Raw genomic sequence first — 20,070 nt, 5'->3', positions numbered from 1 at the left:
TTTCACTTGGAGCACTCATATCCCCTGTGTGGCTCTTAATCTTAGGGTCATATTGATCTTGTATCAACCTAGGAGATTGGCATAAACTATACCCAGCTGCCTTTTCCTTCCTCCCCTATATTTTGACTTACTTCATTACTACTATTCACTGCTGCAGCCATTAATAAGTAACAGGAGTCCCCTTCAAAGTACATCGCCCCAGAAAGCCAATTAAGATAACTGTGAAAAGCAACTGCATTATCATTTACTTCCAGCCAAGAGGTGGTGTGAAGTAGGAGGAAACAAAAAGGACAAGCTGGTAATAAGGGGTGATACAGGTTTTAAAGAAGAAAAGCAGTAAACTGAGCTAAGCACTTTTCAAGGGCATTGTTCTTTGTGAGAGGTACGAAGGTCGGGCTAAATGGCTACATTAACTCGATAAGATTAAGGCTACACTGGCATTCTTTCTGCTGGCTCTAGCGTATATTTATTACCCCCATTATAATCACTGTAACAACCAAAGCTTAGGACCTTATCCTGAGAAACTGTGATATGGTGAAGAAGATGAAAGCAGACTGGGCCGTAGCTTGGTTTCAAAACTCGATTCCAGCACCAAGTGGCTGTGCAACCTTAAGCAAATCACTTAACCTGAAACAGTTTATTTTGTAAAGTGGGTACTACTTCACCAGGCTGTCGATGACAACCCGAAGAACCTAGAACAGTGCCACGAATACCTAGTCCGAATACCTAGTCCATTTCCTAGTAGGCAAGAAATACTCCTTCACATAATCCCCTGTACATAAAGCCTGCCCTCTGCCATCATTTTAGTCAGATCTTAACTCAAATTCGAATTAAAATAGCAACCTTGTATCTGACCTTTACAATCCTTGTTCCTCTGCTTCCAGCCCATCTATATACTTGTTTTCCTCAAACACACTGCAGGGCTCACAAGGACTCCCCATCACACTGTCCAGTTGGATTTCTGGTTTTTCACACAAGCAAAGCATGTTTCTAATTTGCTTGTGATCCCTTCTTACCCTCCCCTTAGCCCATTCATTCAATCCACATATCTAAGAACCCAACTCCAGTGCCTCCTCCTTCAAAAACCATCCCAACTATTCTCACCAATTCAATCTCTTCTATTAACACAGCACCTAAAACCACAACTATTTGGCCCTTGTATACGTCTGCCTGATTACTAATTCCTTCTGCTTTCTAAACTACAAGGTAAACCTAACAGCAGAGGCTCTTGTGTCCTTTCCCTATACCAATCTCAAAGGCACAATCATAGGCTCCACCTTAAGACATAAAATTCTGTGCTGATGAGAGGTAAACAGGGAAGCATTTAAAATCACTCTAGGTGATCCTTCCAAAAACTACAGTTATAAGAAAACCTCTGCTATGTCCGTCCAGCAGAGATAATCTTGTCAACAAATGTGTACCTTTATTTATTGACTAATAAGGCCTCGACACATGATCAAACATTTCTTTCACCAATACTACATATAAAGAAAGCCAAAGTTGTTTCTTATGGTTCACAAAAAGAGTGGGAAACACTTTACATGTTTCAGGTAAGAGGACAGTCACTGCTAAAACAAGAATTTCTCCCCAGTGTGGTAGCCTTACCTTGGTGCCCCTGAGTAACAGCTGACTTCACTTGTGGTTGGCACATTCTAGTAGTGTTGGCTGGCAAGTGACTACAGTTGCGTGTGCTCTCTCGACGCCAGCATGATTCTGCTTTTAAAATGCAGTTTCTTCCAACAATAGCTCTTGAGATTGCCTTCCCAGCTTTCCCTAGTTGAAAAGTTATTCCCCTCTATTTCTGTTCCTCTAATATCCAGTTTGCTACTGCACTATTTTCAGAAGGAATCCTCCATCTTAGACTCCATAAATAAATGAAAACCAAGTCACGCAGTTGGAAATCAAGTTTTGTTTTTATATGAACATAAGTAGACCATCTAGAAATATTTCAGTTTATTTAAATTGTTAAGTAGAATATGAAACCGAATTTGTAGCTAGTACCAGAGGATGGACTTAACTGTTTGGTGTTTAATGAGAACAGCTTCTACACAGGATCCCAAGAGACTTACAGAAAAAGGGGCAAAGCCCTATTATTAAGCAAATAAAACTCAGGTTTCAAACAGGTTATACAAAAATTGATTTATACTCCATTTCCCTTTTTTTTTTTGATATTTAGAAAGTGCAGATTTAACAAAAGGTAGCCATATCCTTTCTATGTACAATGCCGATTATAATTTATTGCAAACAACAAAACTGTCAGTCTGTTACCCAAAAATCCCAGTGTTTAGCTCTCAAACCTTAAGTCACTGAATTGAGTAAGGATTAAAGAGGGTTAAAAGTAAAAAAGCTACTGCCACATTCCAGATAAAGAAAAACAACAAACACATTAAAAATTAATCTAACAACAATAGGTTTAACCTAAAACTTTTGAGAAGCTTAACATCATTTCATTATTATTTTTAGTGGAAAATTAGGGATTATTTGGCAATGCTGCTTTTACTAGTAGTAAACAATGATAAAGTCAAGTGAGGGGAAAACCTAACAACAACCACCAGTGAGGCATATAAAATCGCTTTTAGGGCACTATCTGAAAATTCATGGATGTTCACAGCAGATATGTCCCTGTGTTGTTTACGTGAGCCAAGAGGTCATTAAAATGCTATTCACGACACAGAAAGACTTTTCAATGGAAGCTGCTGTCCTAAACTCAGCCTCTGCTAGAAATGAATCATGCTATTCACAATTATTTCAACAAAGGTATCATCTTAGGATGCTAGCAGCATAGCAAACTTAATTTACCCTACCCTAATGATAAGCAGTAAAGCAAAACTAGAAAAATGAAGGGGAAAAAATGGCAGGGCAAGAGAGAGCCTAGAGTTTCTTATCTTTACATGAAAAGCCTTTGTTGTTCTTTTTTTTCAAATCCAGAGTAATACAAGTTTCCCAAAGGGATGTGAAGACAGGACTTAAAATCAGTAACAGCCTAAAGTACTTCTAAATCTTAAGGTAAAGACAACTTAACACTGAAAAAGTGTTCTTCATAGGCCAAATCTCAATATATTTGGCAAACGTGTTAATAAATTTCACTCCTCCTTCCCACCTTTTTAAAACAATTTTGGGCTACCAAACTGCTAGAGGAGTTGCCAAAATGGAGACTATTCAAATTTAGGTTAAGATATTTATTCTAGGAAAGTGAATAGGCTATACACTTAGTTAGAAAGACAAACCACAACACCCTCCAAACACTAGTGCATGCAATTAACTCTTCCATTTCATAAACTCAATGGAGAGAGACAGGAAGGGAACAAAGCGGGAGAAGAGAAGAGCAACGTGAAGTCAAGAGCAAATGAAGGAATCCGGGACAGAAGCTTTAGGGGACTGAGAAAATGAAGGGGAGGACACGGTTAACTGACATTGGATAGTAGGCAGTCAGGATTTATCTTTCAGTTTACTTAGCAAGTTAAATCAGTGCTTTATGTTAAACTCCACAAACCCACTAGTTTACCCCTTTCATTTTTAAATAACTCATACCACAGGGTGGTGGGGAAGAAGCAAATAAAGCAGCATGCAGGAAGAGACACGAGGAAAAAGTGGCCAAGGAAAAGAATTGGTGGCAGGAATAGTTTTAAATATCAAGGCCACTTAAAATGAGACTCAGCAAACCAAAGCGATCATTTCTGTATTATCCTTTGTCCTCAATTAACTACTTTGAAAATTACAGCCAAGCAAACCACAAACATTTTAATGCTTTATGTTTCGATGATATGTCTCCTGCACATGCTTCCACCAAAACAAAACAACAAAAAAAAGGAAAAACCAAAGAAGTTCCTTTCCACATAAGGCACAGGACAAAATTAATCCCATTTACATATTCAAGGCGAAAATGAATGTTTTCCTGGCTTTTTTCTTTTGCTATCACATGTCTATAGATTATAGGGACTCAAGCACATTTATCCATGACAGAAAATTCCACTGTTGTACAAAATAAAATTGTTAATTCTAACTTTTATTCTTATACAATTTGCAGAATAGAGTTGAAATGATTGCTATAGGTTTTAATGTTGATAAGAATTGGACTATAATACAACTGAAATGCAGTGGTGAGCTGAGCAAGTACATTTAAAAATGAACTCACAGACATGATTCTTCTATACATTTTTTGTTTGAGGAAAATTATAAAGTCAGCAAGCAGTCACAGATGAAACAACAAATAAAACAGGTGGACTAGAGAGTTAAGATGAGGAACAAAAATATCTGTTTAAGAGTTAAAAATGGGACAGAGTGGTTTATTTTGCAGCAAGAAGAGAAAACAGGGTGGTGGATGGCAACTGATGGAACAGCAGAGCGCTCAGCAACATTTGCTCTTCCAGCCTGTCACACCTCCTCCACTGCTGATATCTACGTTTTCACTGTTGGGCTCTTTTACAGGGGTCTGCAACAAACACACAAGGAGAGCAACCCGTGAAAAACACTGCCATGGATACACCAAGATTCAACAGAAGTATTCCCATAAATGTTAATTTATGTAACAAGATGCAATTACAGTCACATGAGATACGTTTTCTCCTCCACGCAAAGTAAAGAAACGGAAGCTTTGTTTTTGACCTTCATTTTGTCTTCTTCCAATTGTGAAATGTCCACAGGCCTCCTGGCTTCCCTTTGTTGAGCTTCTGAAATCTGCTCCACCCTACCTCTTGTGATGAGTGGTATGTTATCTCTTAGATCTGAGCCCTGAGTACTTAGTACTTAAAAAAAAAAACAAACCCGTGCATATGCATATTTCATGCATATGATGAAACTAACGCTGTATCATCAGAGAGGTGAAATAGCCCTTTTCTGTTTCATTTTACTTGCCTTTTGAGACTGGAGCTTGTATTACCATAGCGTTGTTTTAAAAAGGCAATTTTATGATGATATACTAACATTAAATGAAGGAAATACAGTGGGCCAGAATGCAAAGTTGAATAATTCATGTTAAAGGCCAATATAGGAAAAGATCAAAATAAGAGATGCCAAAATTTTAACAGTAGCAACCCTTAGGTGGTGGATTTATGAATGATTTTATCTGGGGTGGGGGCAGATATTGGTATTTCAAGTATAAAAACAGAAAGGTTACCAGAAGCAATTAAATTTTCTCCTTTTCTCCTATATAATGTTTGCTTCTCCTTCAGGACTGTATCAGATTTTCTCTATTTTATGTCCATTTAAATATACCGGAAGACTAACAGAGAATTCAGGACTCACATCAAACCTGTGTATATTACCTAGTCATGTGAGGGAAAAATAGGAATATCTCCTTGGAAGGAAAGTTATGACCAACTTAGATAGCATATTCAAAAGCAGAGACATTACTTTGCCAACAAAGGTCTGTCTAGTCAAGGCTATGGTTTTTCCTGTGGGCATGTATGGATGTGAGACTTGGACTGTGAAGAAGGCTGAGCGCCGAAGAATTGATGCTTTTGAAGTGTGGTGTTGGACAAGACTCTTGAGAGTCCCTTGGACTGCAAAGAGATCCAACCAGTCCATTCTGAAGGAGATCAGCCCTGGTATTTCTTTGGAAGGACTGATGCTAAAGCTGAAACTCCAGTACTTTGGCCACCTCATGCGAAGAGTTGACTCATTGGAAAAGAGTCTGATGCTGGGAGGGATTGGGGGCAGGAGGAGAAGGGGACGACAGAGGATGAGATGGATGGATGACATCACTGACTCGATGGACCTGAGTCTGAGTGAACTCTGGGAGTTGGTGATGGACAGGGAGGCCTGGCATACTGTGATTCATGGGGTCACAAAGGGTCGGACATGACTAAGCAACTGAACTAAACTGATGAATATCTGATTTCCCAATTTTGCTACAAGTTATTTGTACTGGCAACTTAGGCAATTCACAAATTAAACCCAGAACCTAACTGTGAGGTAAAATGAATTCCCTGAGATAAATTTTCAGCATTTTCTTTTTAAACTCACAGGTTGAAATGATTGGGTAAATGAAATTTGGTTATCAGTTCAGTTCAGTTACTCAGTCGTGTCTGACTCTTTGCAACCCCATGGACTGCAGCACGCCAGGCTTCCCTGTTCATCACCAAGTCCCAGAGCTTGCTCAAACTCATGTCCATCAAGTCAGTGATGCCATCCAAAAACCTCATCCTCTGTTGTCCCCTTCTCCTCCTGCTTTCAATTTGGGTATAGACTTACTCTATTCAGTATAAAGTATATACATCCCCTTCACTGGCACATCTGAGAAATGACTATATAAAAGAATAGGGATTCTGTAGCAATTAGGTACAGAACAGATTCACCTCTTGAATTTTAAAAAACTATTTATGAGAAGGCAAAGGTTATATAAGAGAAATTAATCAAAAAGAGTCACAAGACCATGGACCAAACAAAAAGCTGAAAAAAGGAATATGAAATTGGGAATTAGAGACTGAGATTTCTATACTGCTCTCTGCTCCTTTCAGCTCCTTTCTTCTCTCTGGAGGATTAGATACTGTGATGGGTAAATGTACTCATCCAAATGTACTCAAATCCAATTTTTGTATGTAAATCTAGTACTTTAGAAAACAGGAAAATGTTCAACTGTTGACACCCGACACCTTAGCAGTAAAAGAACAGAAAAGAAAGAAATTTACCTTTCGAAGGATATCTTCAGCTAATGTGAGAAATGCCTTTTCGATGTTTATATTTGCTTTTGCACTAGTCTCAAAAAATCTAATACCATGCTCTCTTGCAATCTAAAAAAGAAACAAAATATCACAAAATTATCAAGTATAGGTTATCAACTGATGACTTCAGCTTCCTAAAGGAAAAAGTAATATTATTCTGAAGGTAGCAGTCTCAACTAGGTTATCTAAAATGAACAGATTATTTTAATGGGTTCAAGCTCCTTAAAAAACAAATAAAAAATCCACTCCAATGATAAGCTATCATTTTCAACAGCGTTTTTTTTAAAGGATATGAATAGCATTCCATTACCTCATTGTAAAAACAAATGCAACATCATCTTCACAAAGCTGTCTCACTCAGAGCTTTTTACCTGTTCTCCTTTTCCTTTAGGTACAACTCTTTTATCGTCCATATCACACTTGTTTCCTAGTAACATCCTTTCCACATCTTCATTCGCATGCTAAAATGAAATAAAAGTTTAGTTCACACACTATCATGAAACTGTGGCTTAACAAAAATGACTTTATTTTTCTCACTTTATGGTGCCATTTCTATAGTCTGAAAGTTTTAAAGCAGTGATCTCATCGCTCAGTCATGTGACTCTTTGTGACCCCATGGACTGTAGCTTGCAGGGCTTCTCTGTCCATGGAATTCTCCAGGCAAGAATACTGGAATGGGCAGCCATTCCCTTCTCCAGGAGATCTTCCTGACCTAGGGACTGAACCCATGTCTCCCATATTTCAGGCAGATTCTTTACCATCTGAACCACCAGGAAAGCCCAGTGATCTCAAAACCACACGCTAAAAGACAACACAAACTCTAGGTAACTTAACCTAGAAAGATACATATAATTTCTAAGACATATTCTTGGTCAAATTATTATTTTCCTCTATAGGAGGCTGTCTACCTTCTAGAAACATTCTCAACACCAGAGGATGTATATAAATATGCAGAAGAGAACATATAGAACTTCCTATACATAATGTAAATCTGAGCTGGATCATGACTTAGATAACGTATATATGGCCCTACAAGAAGCCTTAATTAAAAATTCTATAGAGCTCTTAAAGTTTCAAAAAGTCACAACACTAGGGGAGCCCATGCACAGAAATCAGACAAAAACAAATGCTGCTCCATTGAAATCCTGACACCTTTTACACAAATAAAAAATCCATCCTAAAATTCAAGTGGAATTTCAAGGGATCCTGAACAGCCAAAACAATCCTGAAAAGTAGTATAAAGTTGCAAGATTCATACTTATTTCCTTATTTCAAACCTTACTACAAAGCTGCAGTAATCACAATAGTATGCTTCTGGTGTAACAGACATGGACAAAGGAACACAACAGAGAGACCAGAAATGAACTCTTGTGTACACCATCAAATGATTTTTGACAAGAGTGCCAAGATCATTCAATGGGGAAAAGACAGTCTTCTCAAGAAACAGTGTTAGAAATAACACATATCAATATGTACAAGAATGAAGCTGGATCTTTAATTTATACCCAAAAAATGAACTAAAAAATGGATCCAAGATCTAAAACTATTGAACTCTTTGAAGAAAACATAGGGGAGAAGTTTTATGACCTTGGATTTGGCAGTGATTTCTCAGATATGACAGCAAAAGCATAGGCAACAAAAGAGAAAAAAATAACTGCACTTGATCAAAATTAAAAACTGTTTGTGTTCACAGCACACGATAATGTGCCTACAGGGATATTCAGGGAAGGGTACATTAGGCCAGAGATGGATGATGTGAGGTATTTTCCACATCCCATGGGTTGCCTTGTCATTTGGCTGACAGTGACACTGAGACTTGGTAGTTAAGTGTCAAAATAGGATTAAATTGTAGGATATCTACCTGATGTCACAGAATTAGAAAATCAGTTATTGTTGGAACAACAATGCATAATCTCTCTATATAAATTGCTCTTACTACACATACTTCTTGGCTCAACTATGAAATAAAGGCTTTTGTTGTTGTTGAGCAGTCACGCAGTTGTATCTGACTCTGCAACCTATGGACAGCAGCATGCCAGGCCTCCTTGTCCCTCACCATCTTCCAGAGTTTGCCCAAGTTCATTCTCATTGCATTAGTGATGTCGTCCAGCCATCTCATCCTCTGATGCCCTCTTCTCCTTCTGCCCTCGATCTTTCCCAGCATCAGGAACTTTTCCAGTGAGTTGTCTGTTCACATCAGATGACCAAAATAGTGGAGCTTCAGCTTCGGCATCAGTCCTTCCAGTGAATATTCAGGGTTGATCTCCCTTAAGACGGAATGGTTTGATCTCCTTGCTCTCCAAGGGACTTTCAGGAGTCTTCTCCAGCACCACAGTTTGAGGGCATCAATTCTTTGGCATTCTGCCTTCTTTAAGGTCCAGCTCTCACAATCGTAGTGACCACTGGGAAGACCATAGCCTTGACTATATGGACCTTTGTTGGCAGAGTAATGTCTCTGTTTTTCAACACACTGTCTACGTTACTCACTGCTTTTCTGCCAAGAAGCAACTAACTGTCTTCTGATTTCATGGCTGCAGTCACTGTCCACAAAAGAAACTTAAAAATGAAGGCTTTTTTTATTTCAAAATCTATGTCATTAATGGATTACTAAATACCAACAGACTTCTTACAGCAATGAAAAAGGTGACTGAAATTGGGAAACTGAAATCAAGAAAGGAGTACGTCAAAGCTGTATATTGTCACCCTGCTTATTTAACTTATATGCAGAGTACATCATGAGAAACCCTGGGCTGGATGAAGCACAAGCTGGAATCAAGATCGCTGGGAGAAACATCAATAACCTCAGATATGAAGATGATACCACGCTTATGGCAGAAGGTGTAGAACTAAAGAGCCTCTTGATGAAAGTGCAAGAGGAGAGTGAAAAAGATGGCTTAAAACTCAACATTCAGAAAACTAAGATCATGACATCTGGTCTCACCATTTCATGGCAAATAAACAGGGAAACAGTGGCTGACTTTATTTTGGGGGGCTCCAAAATCACTGCAGATGGTGACTGCAGCCATGAAATTAAAAGACGCTTGCTCCTTGGAAGAAAAGTTATGACCAACGTAGACAGCATATTAAAAAGCAGAGACACTACTTTGCTGACAAAGGTCCGTCTAATCAAGGCTATGGTTTTCCCAGTAGTCATGTATGGATGTGAGAGTTGGACTATAAAGAAAGCTGAGTGCCGAAGAATTGATGCTTTTGAACTGTGGTGTTGGAGAAGACTCTTGAGAGTCCCTTGGACTGTAAGGAGATCCAGTCAGTCTATCCTAAAAGAAATCAGTCCTGAATATTCATTGGAAGGACTGATGCTAAAGCTGAAACTCCAATATTTTGGCCACCTGATGTGAAGAACTGACTCACTGGAAAAGACCCTGATGGTGGGCAAGACTGAAGGTGGGAGGAGAAGGGGATGACAAAAGATGAGATGGTTGGATGGCATCACTGACTCTATGGACATGAGTCTGAGTAAGCTCCAGGAATTGGTGATGGACAGGGAAGCCTGGTGTGCTGCAGTCCATGGGGTTGCAAAGAGCAGGACATGACTGAGTGACAAACTGAACCACTGAAGTATTATCACCTTGGGTCCAATAATGGATTAAAGACTTTGTTTTTATGTTTCCAGCCAAAACTTGCTTTACAGAGTTAGTCTTCTTTTTTTTTTTCCTTTTGCCGTGATGGGATTTTAGCTCCCCAACCAGGGATGGAACCTGAGCCCCTGCAGTGGAAATGAGAAGTCCTAACCACTGGACTGCCAGGGATTTCCCAAGAGTCAGTCTTGATAGAATTCAAAGCACAGAAGTCAGCAACAAGACATGAAAATAATTTCAACAAAAAGCTACCCACGCTGTCCACACAACTTCACTGTGTAAAAACTGACATCTTCCCTGGAGACGGAAATGGCAACCCACTCCAGTACTCTTTGCCTGTAAAATCTCATGGACAGAGGAGCCTGGAGGGTTATTGTCTATGGATTGCAAGTTGGACACAACTTAGTGACTAAACCACCACTACCACTGTTGTTACTAGGGAAGAGATTTGTGTCATATATGGAATAGTCTCATTAACAATCTCCCGGGATGATAACTGCATGGTTAAAAATTTTATTACCCCTCCATACATGTGTGTGTGTGTGTGTGTGCACGCGCGTGTGCATGCAGACACACAATATATCATTTATATTACAAAAATAAATATAGATTAACATAAAAAAAAACTGACATCTTCACATGAAATGATACAGCTTGGTTAGGTTTTAATGTTATTAGTAATCTGTATCTTTCAAAATGTCTAAAAGGGATATGGTACTTCCATAACTTAAAAATACTTACAGACTTATTTTTGGCTGCACCGCACATTTGTGGGATCTTCGTTCCCTGACAAGGGATTAAATCTGGACCGTGACAGTGAACATGCCAAGTCCTAACCCTGGACCACCAGGCAATTTCCAAAAATATGTTTTAAAAATTACTACTGAAAATGTAATTCATTCATTCAAAAAAAAAATTCACCAAGAAAGAATTCACTTAGAAAAGTCTGTAAAACCACTGGTAGCTTCCATCTGGGGCCATCTTATAAGATGGCTGTATAGAGTTTTTAGGTAATTTGTTAACCCTTTGATGTGGTTCAAAACAGATCTGCCCAAAGTTTTAAGAAAAGGGTAGGCAAAAAATAACATTACCATGTAACAAGTAAAAATAATCAACAATAATGACAGCAAACACTATATCCTAAAGATCAACAGGGATATTTACTCTTCTTAACCAACCAAGGACACAAATGTGTGTTTATGTAGAGTTTATACAATTTCTAGGTCTTACCTCATCTATGTTTCTAAGCCACTTGCTGATGTTTTCAAAGCTTTTACCATTGGTGATGTCATATACTAGCATGATACCCATTGCTCCTCTGTAGTAGGAGGTTGTGATGGTGTGAAATCGCTCCTGGCCTGCTGTATCCCTGAAATAAACAGCCAATAATTTGTACTGAGCATTTTGATATTACTATGTTCTAGCTGAAGAGCAAAACAGTAGACTAGTTTAGTAAAAATAGAGATTAAAATCCACTATGTGACACAACACACAAGCGAACCACCACTTAACTCTTAAATAGTAAACAAGGTTATTCCTAAACATATATACGTATAAATACTGACTAGTCTAAGGAAATTAAAAACCTACCAATACTAGATGAAAATCTGAAAGGGAAAACAGTATAAAGTGACACATAAAATTCTTAAAGTTACTTAAAAATGAATACCAGCCAAGTGTAAAATCTGTAGGAATTCCATTTATTTAGTGATCTAGTTCTATAATGTAATACCAAAGAATGTAGAATTTTTAGAACATTAAAGGAATACACCATATTAGAGCCATATTTATCTTTGGAATCATTTACAAAAGTTGTATAGATAACCTCATTTATAAATAACAAGACAAAAATATGTAAATAGTGGTATTTTTCAATGCCTTCAAATCAAAGATTTAAGAAATTCTGTTCCTGTAATTTTTCCTTCATTTGCATCACCAATTTCTTCTTTTTATGGATTATAATTAACATATATACATGTTAAGGTCTCCCCTTATCCTTTCTTAAAAAAGCAAACTTCAAACAAACAGAACAACCTCACTTCCAATTCCACACCCCTCCAACCAACACTGCATTTCTGTTTCCCTTCTCGGCAAACTTTTTTTTAAGTTTTATTTTAATATAACTATAGCCTCACAGGATATTTCAGAAAACAGTACAAAGAGGTCCTGTATAGCTTTCATCCAGCTTTCCCAAATGGTAACATCTTACATCATAGTACAAATTGACACTGGCACAATCTATAGACCTTAGAGTTTACTTTTTTATATGCACTTGTGTATGCACATACATGCACTGTTCTCTGCAATTTCACGGCATATAGATTTTGTAGTTATTACCACAAAGAAAGCAGGAAACTGTTCTATCACTCACTCTTCCACTTCCTACAGCCCCTATACCCTGGCCAATAATTTGTTTTCTATTTTCTGTAATTCTGCCATTTCTAGAATTACATATAAAACAATCTTCTTGGTATGTTTTTTTAAATCGGAAGAAAATTACAATGTTGTGTTGGTTTGAATGCAACTTTTTCAAATGGTTATTTACTTTTTCCAGCATAATGCCCTTGAGATTTATCCAAGTTGTTGCATGTAATACTAGTCTGTTTCATTTTATTACTGGGTAGTATTCCATTGTACAGAATATCACAATTTGTTTAATCACTTGCCCATGGAAGGACATTTGGGTTGTTCTAGTTTTGGGCTATTACAGATAAAGTTGATATGAATATTCATTTGTAAGTTCATAAGTTCATTTCTCTGGGATGAACATCCAGGAATATGACTGCTGAGTCAGATGATAAGGATAGGTTTAACTTTATAAGAAACTGCCAAACTTTTCTAAAGTGGCTGTGCTACTTCACATTCCCACTAACAACGCAGGAGACCTACCTTCTTTGCATCTTCTTCAGCATTTGGTGATCTCACTCTATTTTATTTTAGTTGTTCTAATAGGGCATGCAGTGATATCATCAATGTAATTTGTATTTCTCTATCCAACCAGTCAATCCTAAAGGAAATGAATCCTGAATACTCATTGGAAGGACTGATGCTGAAGCTGAAACTCCAATACTCTGGCCACCTGATGCAAAAAACTGACTCATTTGAAAAGACCCTGATGCTGGGAATGATTGAAGGCGGGAGGAGAAGGGGACAACAGAGGACGAGATGGTTGAATGGCATCACCGACTTGATGGACATGAGACTGAGTAAGCTCTGGGAGTTGGTGATGGACAGGGAAGCCTGGTGTGCTGCAGTCCATGGGGTTGCGAAGAGTCGGACACGACTGAGCAGCTGGAATGAACTGATGACTAATCAATGTTATACATTTTTTCATGTAATTAACTGTCATCCATATATCCTCTCCAGTAAAATGTCTGTTTGTGTCTTTTCTGTGTCTTCTAATTGGATGGTTTGCCTATTTCTTTCTTCTTTTTAAACTACTGAGTGTTGAAAGTTCTTTTTACATAAAAGTTCTTTGTCAGGTATTTGATTTAGAATTATTTTCTCCAGGTCTATAACTAGTTTTTTTCATTCTTTTGACAGGGTCTTTGGTAGACCAAAAATTTTAAATTTTGTTGAAGTCCAATTTATTTTTAAATCTTTATGGATTGTGGTTTATAGTGTTGTATCTACTCTTCACCTAATCTTAGTTCCCAAAGATTTTCTCCTATGTTTTCTTCTCAAAGTCTCATAGTTTTGCATTCAAACAGATGATATAGTTTCAATTAATTAATCTCACTTAAATGAAACATGCAGAATAGGAAAGTCTACAGAAATTAGTGGTTGCCCTAACTCAAGATGGTTTGGATAGGATGGGAAGAGGCTGCTAAAAGGTATGGGTTTCTTTCTAGAAGTATAAAAACATTCTAAAATTGTGATGATGGTGAATATACCTTGGAAAATTACTAAAAAACTAACTTTACATTTTAAATGGGTGAACTGTAGCTATGTGAATTATGCTTCAAAGTCATTACAAAACAAGTGGAAAACATGACAGTTTAAAATACAAACTAAACATACCAATGACAATTCATTATAATCACAACCAATTCCAAAACCCTTGCCCTGAAGTTTACAAAGTGTTAACAGAATTTGCACTTTTCACCAGCCCCTCAAATTTTGAGGCACTCTTTTTCCCTGATAGCTTAAGGCATGTTTTTTCATGTCCCCAAATTCACAAGCTTGGTCTCACCTGACAGCTTCTGTACTGGCTATGCTCACAAGGGCACACATACATGGTTGACACCTCAACTTTGCATTTTAACCATCACCTTATCAGAAAGTCTTCTCTGTCCTCCAATTTAAAGTCTTCCAATATCTCTCCATTCCATCTCCTTACTTTACTTCACTTCTCTGCAAAGCACTTATTATAGATTTATTTACTGCCTCCCATGACCTCTAAAAGGTAGGTCCCATCAGAGATTTGTCTTGTTCACTGTAGAATACACAGTATTTATCAAAAAAACTGCCCCCCAAATGTAATTTAATCAAAACAAATAAATTATATATCATTTAAGAAAACCATCGAATAGACATGCAATCAGTTCTTCTATGTTGTATCCTAGAATTAGGTTAGACTACTAAGAGACTATACACATAAGAATCTGTATTTATATACATTCTTACACCACAATTTTTTATCTCCATCGCCTCAATATTATGTCAAAACTACTGAGCTAAATCTAAATCAGTGGCACCTAGAGAGGAAATTTTATGTTATAATCCTGCTTAGTTATGAAATACTAATATAAAAGATACTGAAATATTAATGTCCCCTCCAAAAAGATACTCATTATTCAGGTTCAGAGTTTTTGTTTTGATTAATGGCATACTATTCCATCTGTTTTCTGATTTTTGTCTCTTTCATTTTCCAAAACTTCTTCCATCCTATCTTCCTTCTTTTTTATATGCTCTCCTTGCCAAGTCTTTTAAAATTATCCTTTTCCTGGATCCTAATATCAGGCCGAACAACTGTTAAGGCAATCAACAACTTATTTCAAACTAGATAGTCCCTGTCTCACTACCTTTAGGCTAATTGTGACCCTTTGCCCAGAGGAACCGGAGAAAGCAATGGCACCCCACTCCAGGACTCCTGCCTGGAAAATCCCATGGACGGAGGAGCCTGGTGGGCTGCTGTCTATGGGGTCGCACAGAGTTGGGACACAACTGAAGCGACTTAGCAGCAGCAGCAGCCTAGAGGAACAAACAGCCACAGCTGTTTCAGTCAAATTATTTTTAGGTTTACATATACACATACACCCAGGTCTAAAGACTGGTTGACGCCAATCACCAAAAGCAGGTGTTTCTTATCTGAAGAGCAATTACACATTGTGCGTGTTCACATTATCTTTTTACGTCCCATATGACAGGTTTTTTTAAGCCTGTTGTCAAAAACCACTCAGTTTTCCTCTATTAAAATTTTTTTCTTCTCTGCCTATGTAGTATAATTAGGTTTCTGAACTTATTAATCAATGACAATAGAATTTCCCTTACATAAAATAATAGGTGCACAGCTAAGAGACTGTTATAAATCCCTATTTTTTCCCACTGACACATAATGAATGGAGTGATACTTTCCTAGAACGAAAATAGCATATTTCCTTAATAGTTTAGACCCACACACAGGGTCAAGGAAGCTGTGTACTCTGTATGCTATTATGACAGTTATTTTTAGTACGGGCACTAACAGCACTAGAACAGCCCAGAGACAACATTAACCTGCTCGGCAAAGCAGAGACTTCAAATTTCATGACTTTATGTTTTTGGTAACATAATGAAGCTATTCTTTACTTTAAAAATTAAGATGTTAAATTTCTCACATTGAGGTTTTTTAAAAAAAATTTTTACCTATTTATGACTGTGCTGGGTCTTTATTGCTGTGCATCAGCTTTCTCTAGTTGTGGCGAGCGGGGACTACTCTCTAATTGTGGTGCACACGCTTCTCATTGCAGTGGTTTCTCTTGTTGGGGTTCCCAGGCTCTAGACCACAGGCTCAATAGTTGTGGTGCATGGGCTTAGTTGCCCGAAGCATGTGAGATCTTCCCAGACCATGGATTCTTTACCACTGGTCCACCAGGAAAGTCCACACTGAGTTTTATTTTAACAAGACTTGGATTTCCTCACTGATACGCAACTTCTCTACACCCAAAATACCATGAGTTGAAATTATGCTCATCTTCATCTTCCAAAAAGGGTCAAAAGTCAAACAAAGCCTGATAACTGCCCTTGCAGAGATTACATTCCAGTCAGGGAAAGGAACAAGTAATATATATGATCCCAAATTGTGACAAATGCTAACAAGGTAAACAGGGTGGAACGATCAAGAATGATATAAACAGGAGGGAGGAAGAAATCTAGATAGTATAATCAGGGCAGTCCTCTCTCTAGAGGTGATACTGAAGGTTGAGTGAAAAGTATGAACAGAAATCAATCAGTCACTCAGTCAACAAATACATATTCAGCATCTGCATCTGCTAGGCTCTGTTGTAGGGAGTAGTTATATAGCCATAAATCAGACAGATGGGATCCCTACCTTCAAAAAGCTGATATTCTAGTGGGGGGAATAAGAATGAACACATTTTTTAAATGTGGTAAATTTAAATACTAAAAAATACTATGACAAAGATAAACTAAGATAAGCGTGATCATGCCTAAAGCAGCGGCCACCAACCTTTTTTCGGAACCAGGGACAGGTTTCATGGAAGACAATTTTTCCATGGACTGGGGGTGAGGTGGAGTGGGATTGGTTTGGGGATGATTCTCATAAGGAGCAGGGAACCTAGATCCCTTGCATGTGCCTTTCACAGTAGGGTCTGTGCTCCTATGAGAACCTAATGCCGTCACTGATCTGACAGGAGGCAGAGCTCAGGATCCAAGTGATGGGGAGCAGCTGTAAATACAGATGAAGTTTCCCTTGCTCAGCCACCCACTGATCCCTTCTTGCTGGGCAGCCCAGTTCCTAACAGGCCAGAGACCGATGTCAGGGGGATTGGGGACCCCTAGCCTAAAGGACTGGGGTGGCTCTAGCTAGTTATCAAGCAGGGCCTCTCTCAGAGGGTAACAATGAATTGAGACTGAATGAGAGATAGCAGCATCACAAAGATCTGATGAAAAGCATTCCAAGCAGAAGGAACAGGTGAATTACAAGGGCCTGAAGACGGGAACACGTTTCCTGCAGACAGGAAAAAAATGGCCACAGTGGTTGGAGCAGAACTGGTAAGAGATGAAGTCAGAAGGGACTGTAGCCAGAAACTGGAATTTTAAAATTTATTTCTGTTGAAATGAGAAGCCTCTGGAATGGAGTGGTACTTCAGAATGCTTAGTCTAGCTACAGTTGGGTGGGTTAAGGTATGTACAAAGGCCAGAAAAAAGCTTGCTGTGTCCACGGAACTGAAAGGAGATCACCTGAGGGTAGAGACTATATACACAGGGAGCAAAAAATGAGGTCGGAACAACGGGCAGGGGCCTCCTCTGTAAACTGTGGAAAGGAACTTGGATTTGGAACTTTGGTTTTCATTTGAAATACAATGGAAAGTCAAAATGGCTATAGAGGAAGGAAAGATAACCATGATCATATTTATATTTCAAAAAGGTTACCAAGGCCATTACTTGGGATAAGTACTGGAAGAAGGCAAAGGCGAAGTAAGGACTTGTTAGAATATTAAAAGCCTACTGCAATGGTCCAAAAAGGTAATGGAGGACCAGGGATAGCAATGGAGACAGCAAACTGCATTTGGATTCCAGACGTATTTTAGAGATAGGATCAGTAAGACTTGCTAACTTGAAAGCTGGGGTTAAGGGAATGGGAAGACTCAAAGATGACTTTCATGTATCTGACACTTCATGTAGGTGAACGGTCAATTCCTCTACAATATGATACTACTGGTTTCTGCTAACTGTGTTGATGCTAAAATGTGTTGCTGGTACAAGATATAGATGTTGACAGTGGCAAACATTTCTGACACCTCCCCTCCCTCAACAATTAACAAAAACGGAAAAAAAGAAAAAGAGAGAGAAAAAAGGCAGACTTGAAGTAACTCACTAACTGTTTTCCTCACTACTCTGGAAAATGTAGTGAGTCAAAGATACTTCAGTAGAAACTTTCTAGAGATCCAGGATTTAAAATGCCCCAGCTGCTTCTCTATCAGCCAAACAAGCTAATTTTAGGCCCACACACTTGTGCAGGACAGGTGAGACCCTTATGCAACAGTTAAACTGAAAGATTCCTGGAAAGAAAGCAAGAAGTGAAGATCACTCAAGTAAGAAAAAAATACACAGCTTTAGTAGCACAGTCTAAAGTTTCCAAAACAAATACTCAATCATAGAACAATTTTTCATGCTGAAACAAGAACCTGAATATATTCATTCAAACTAAAGAGATAAAAATCCCTGTGCTTTTTTTGTAGCACAGCATTTTGAAGCAAAGCATTTAAGTTGAGAATAGCCTTTTGAATTTTTAGAACAATCATTATAAATTATGAGTAATGGGGTTTTTCACACTATAAGCCTTCTTGAAACACTGTGCATATCCCAGATCTTTTAACCTAGAGCTACAAGACTTTTTTTTCTTCCCTGGAATATTAACAAGCACGTCAACTCAAGCAAAGAAACAAAATCAGCTGGCATAATGCTAACCTCTTATATTAAGCACAAATTTTAACCAGTCAACTCATTTCTGGTCTTTATAAGCAAATCATAGTTCAAATTAAAAGCAGTCATCTGTATACATGAAAATCTAAACTACAGCAAATATTCCTTCCAAAGTGTTTGGAAGGAAACACTTTCTATTAAAACTTTGTAAAAAATTAAACAACTCTAAATTATAAATGTTATCACTTCTGTGCTATACTTGAGTCTTATAGAAACAGTAGTAATCTTTTCTATATTAATCTTGAAAGCTATACTGGAAGATTTACTATTTCAAAAAAGCATCTTCTGAGGAAGGCTCTTTTTAAAACCAAGTATTAGTTAATATGTTACACTTCTAAAAGCTAGAGACTAAAATGATGAGGGAAGGGGAAAATGTTTAAAGTCACGAGTCAAGACACAGAAGGGAAAGTCTGTGGAGGACACAGTGTAGAGGAGAAACAGCACACTTAGCAGGGCAAAGGTCTGATACACTGCATGAGGAAACACACAGGCTCTGCTTCTGCTTCATACACACTCACATACACGCACACATACTGAGTCACAATGTAATATGTATCTTAACTATTGTCAACAAGTTTGAAAATTATCAGCATAAACACTAACTGTATTCCCTGTATAGTTAAGAAGAGAGCCAATCAGTGAGGCAGAGCTTCAGAGAGGGCTTGAACGACAAACGTTTTGTAGGGACACGGTCTGAATAAGACCTGAGGCTAAGAATAAATAAAGGAGGATGGGAGGGGCTGGTTGAAATTCAGAATACTAAACAACTGACATCTTTTCCCTTGAGATCATTTTAATTATAAGGAAATTATATATGAGACATTTCATTTGCTGAGTTATTTCCTAGCTAAAGAGAAGAAAAGAAAAAAAAAAACAATGATCAAGTGGACTGGGCTTCAGAGAACTATTAAATTTAGGAAATGCTTTCTCATCTTTAAAAACATTTTTATTAAATTTGAAAGATGTTACAAAGACTGGACTTCTAATTACATGGTGAGGTAATGAAGACATCCTAATTAGACATATACCACTTCTAATTATGCCTAACTTTTGAAACTATCTTTTGGATTCTGAGACAATGTCCTCTCCTAATTCTCCTTCTAACTCTCCAACTACGACTTTGCAATTTCCTTTGTTAGCTTGTTCCTCTAAATATGTTA

At 37.9% G+C, this 20,070-nt stretch overlaps 1 protein-coding gene across 1 annotated transcript in view; it reads right to left on the bottom strand.

The window, feature by feature from the left end:
* Window positions 1–1,894: 1,894 nt before the first annotated feature.
* Window positions 1,895–20,070, bottom strand: part of RAB10 (RAB10, member RAS oncogene family) — a 67,258-nt gene continuing 49,082 nt past the window's right edge. Inside the window, exons 3-6 of the mRNA XM_086325925.1 lie at window positions 11,492–11,630; window positions 7,034–7,123; window positions 6,630–6,731; window positions 1,895–4,432 (exon numbers count right to left, since the gene is read on the bottom strand). Of these exons, the coding sequence (XP_086182051.1) occupies window positions 4,349–4,432; window positions 6,630–6,731; window positions 7,034–7,123; window positions 11,492–11,630 (415 nt within the window). The 3' untranslated portion in view covers window positions 1,895–4,348. The remainder of the gene's footprint in view (window positions 4,433–6,629; window positions 6,732–7,033; window positions 7,124–11,491; window positions 11,631–20,070) is intronic.

The sequence above is a fragment of the Bos grunniens genome, chromosome 11, assembly GCF_055505025.1.
Source record: "Bos grunniens cultivar Pamir isolate PY7600 chromosome 11, Bosgru_T2T1.0, whole genome shotgun sequence".
NCBI lineage: Eukaryota > Metazoa > Chordata > Mammalia > Artiodactyla > Bovidae > Bos > Bos grunniens.
Note: the sequence above shows the minus strand (reverse complement) of the source record. Positions and strands in the feature narration are given on the sequence as shown.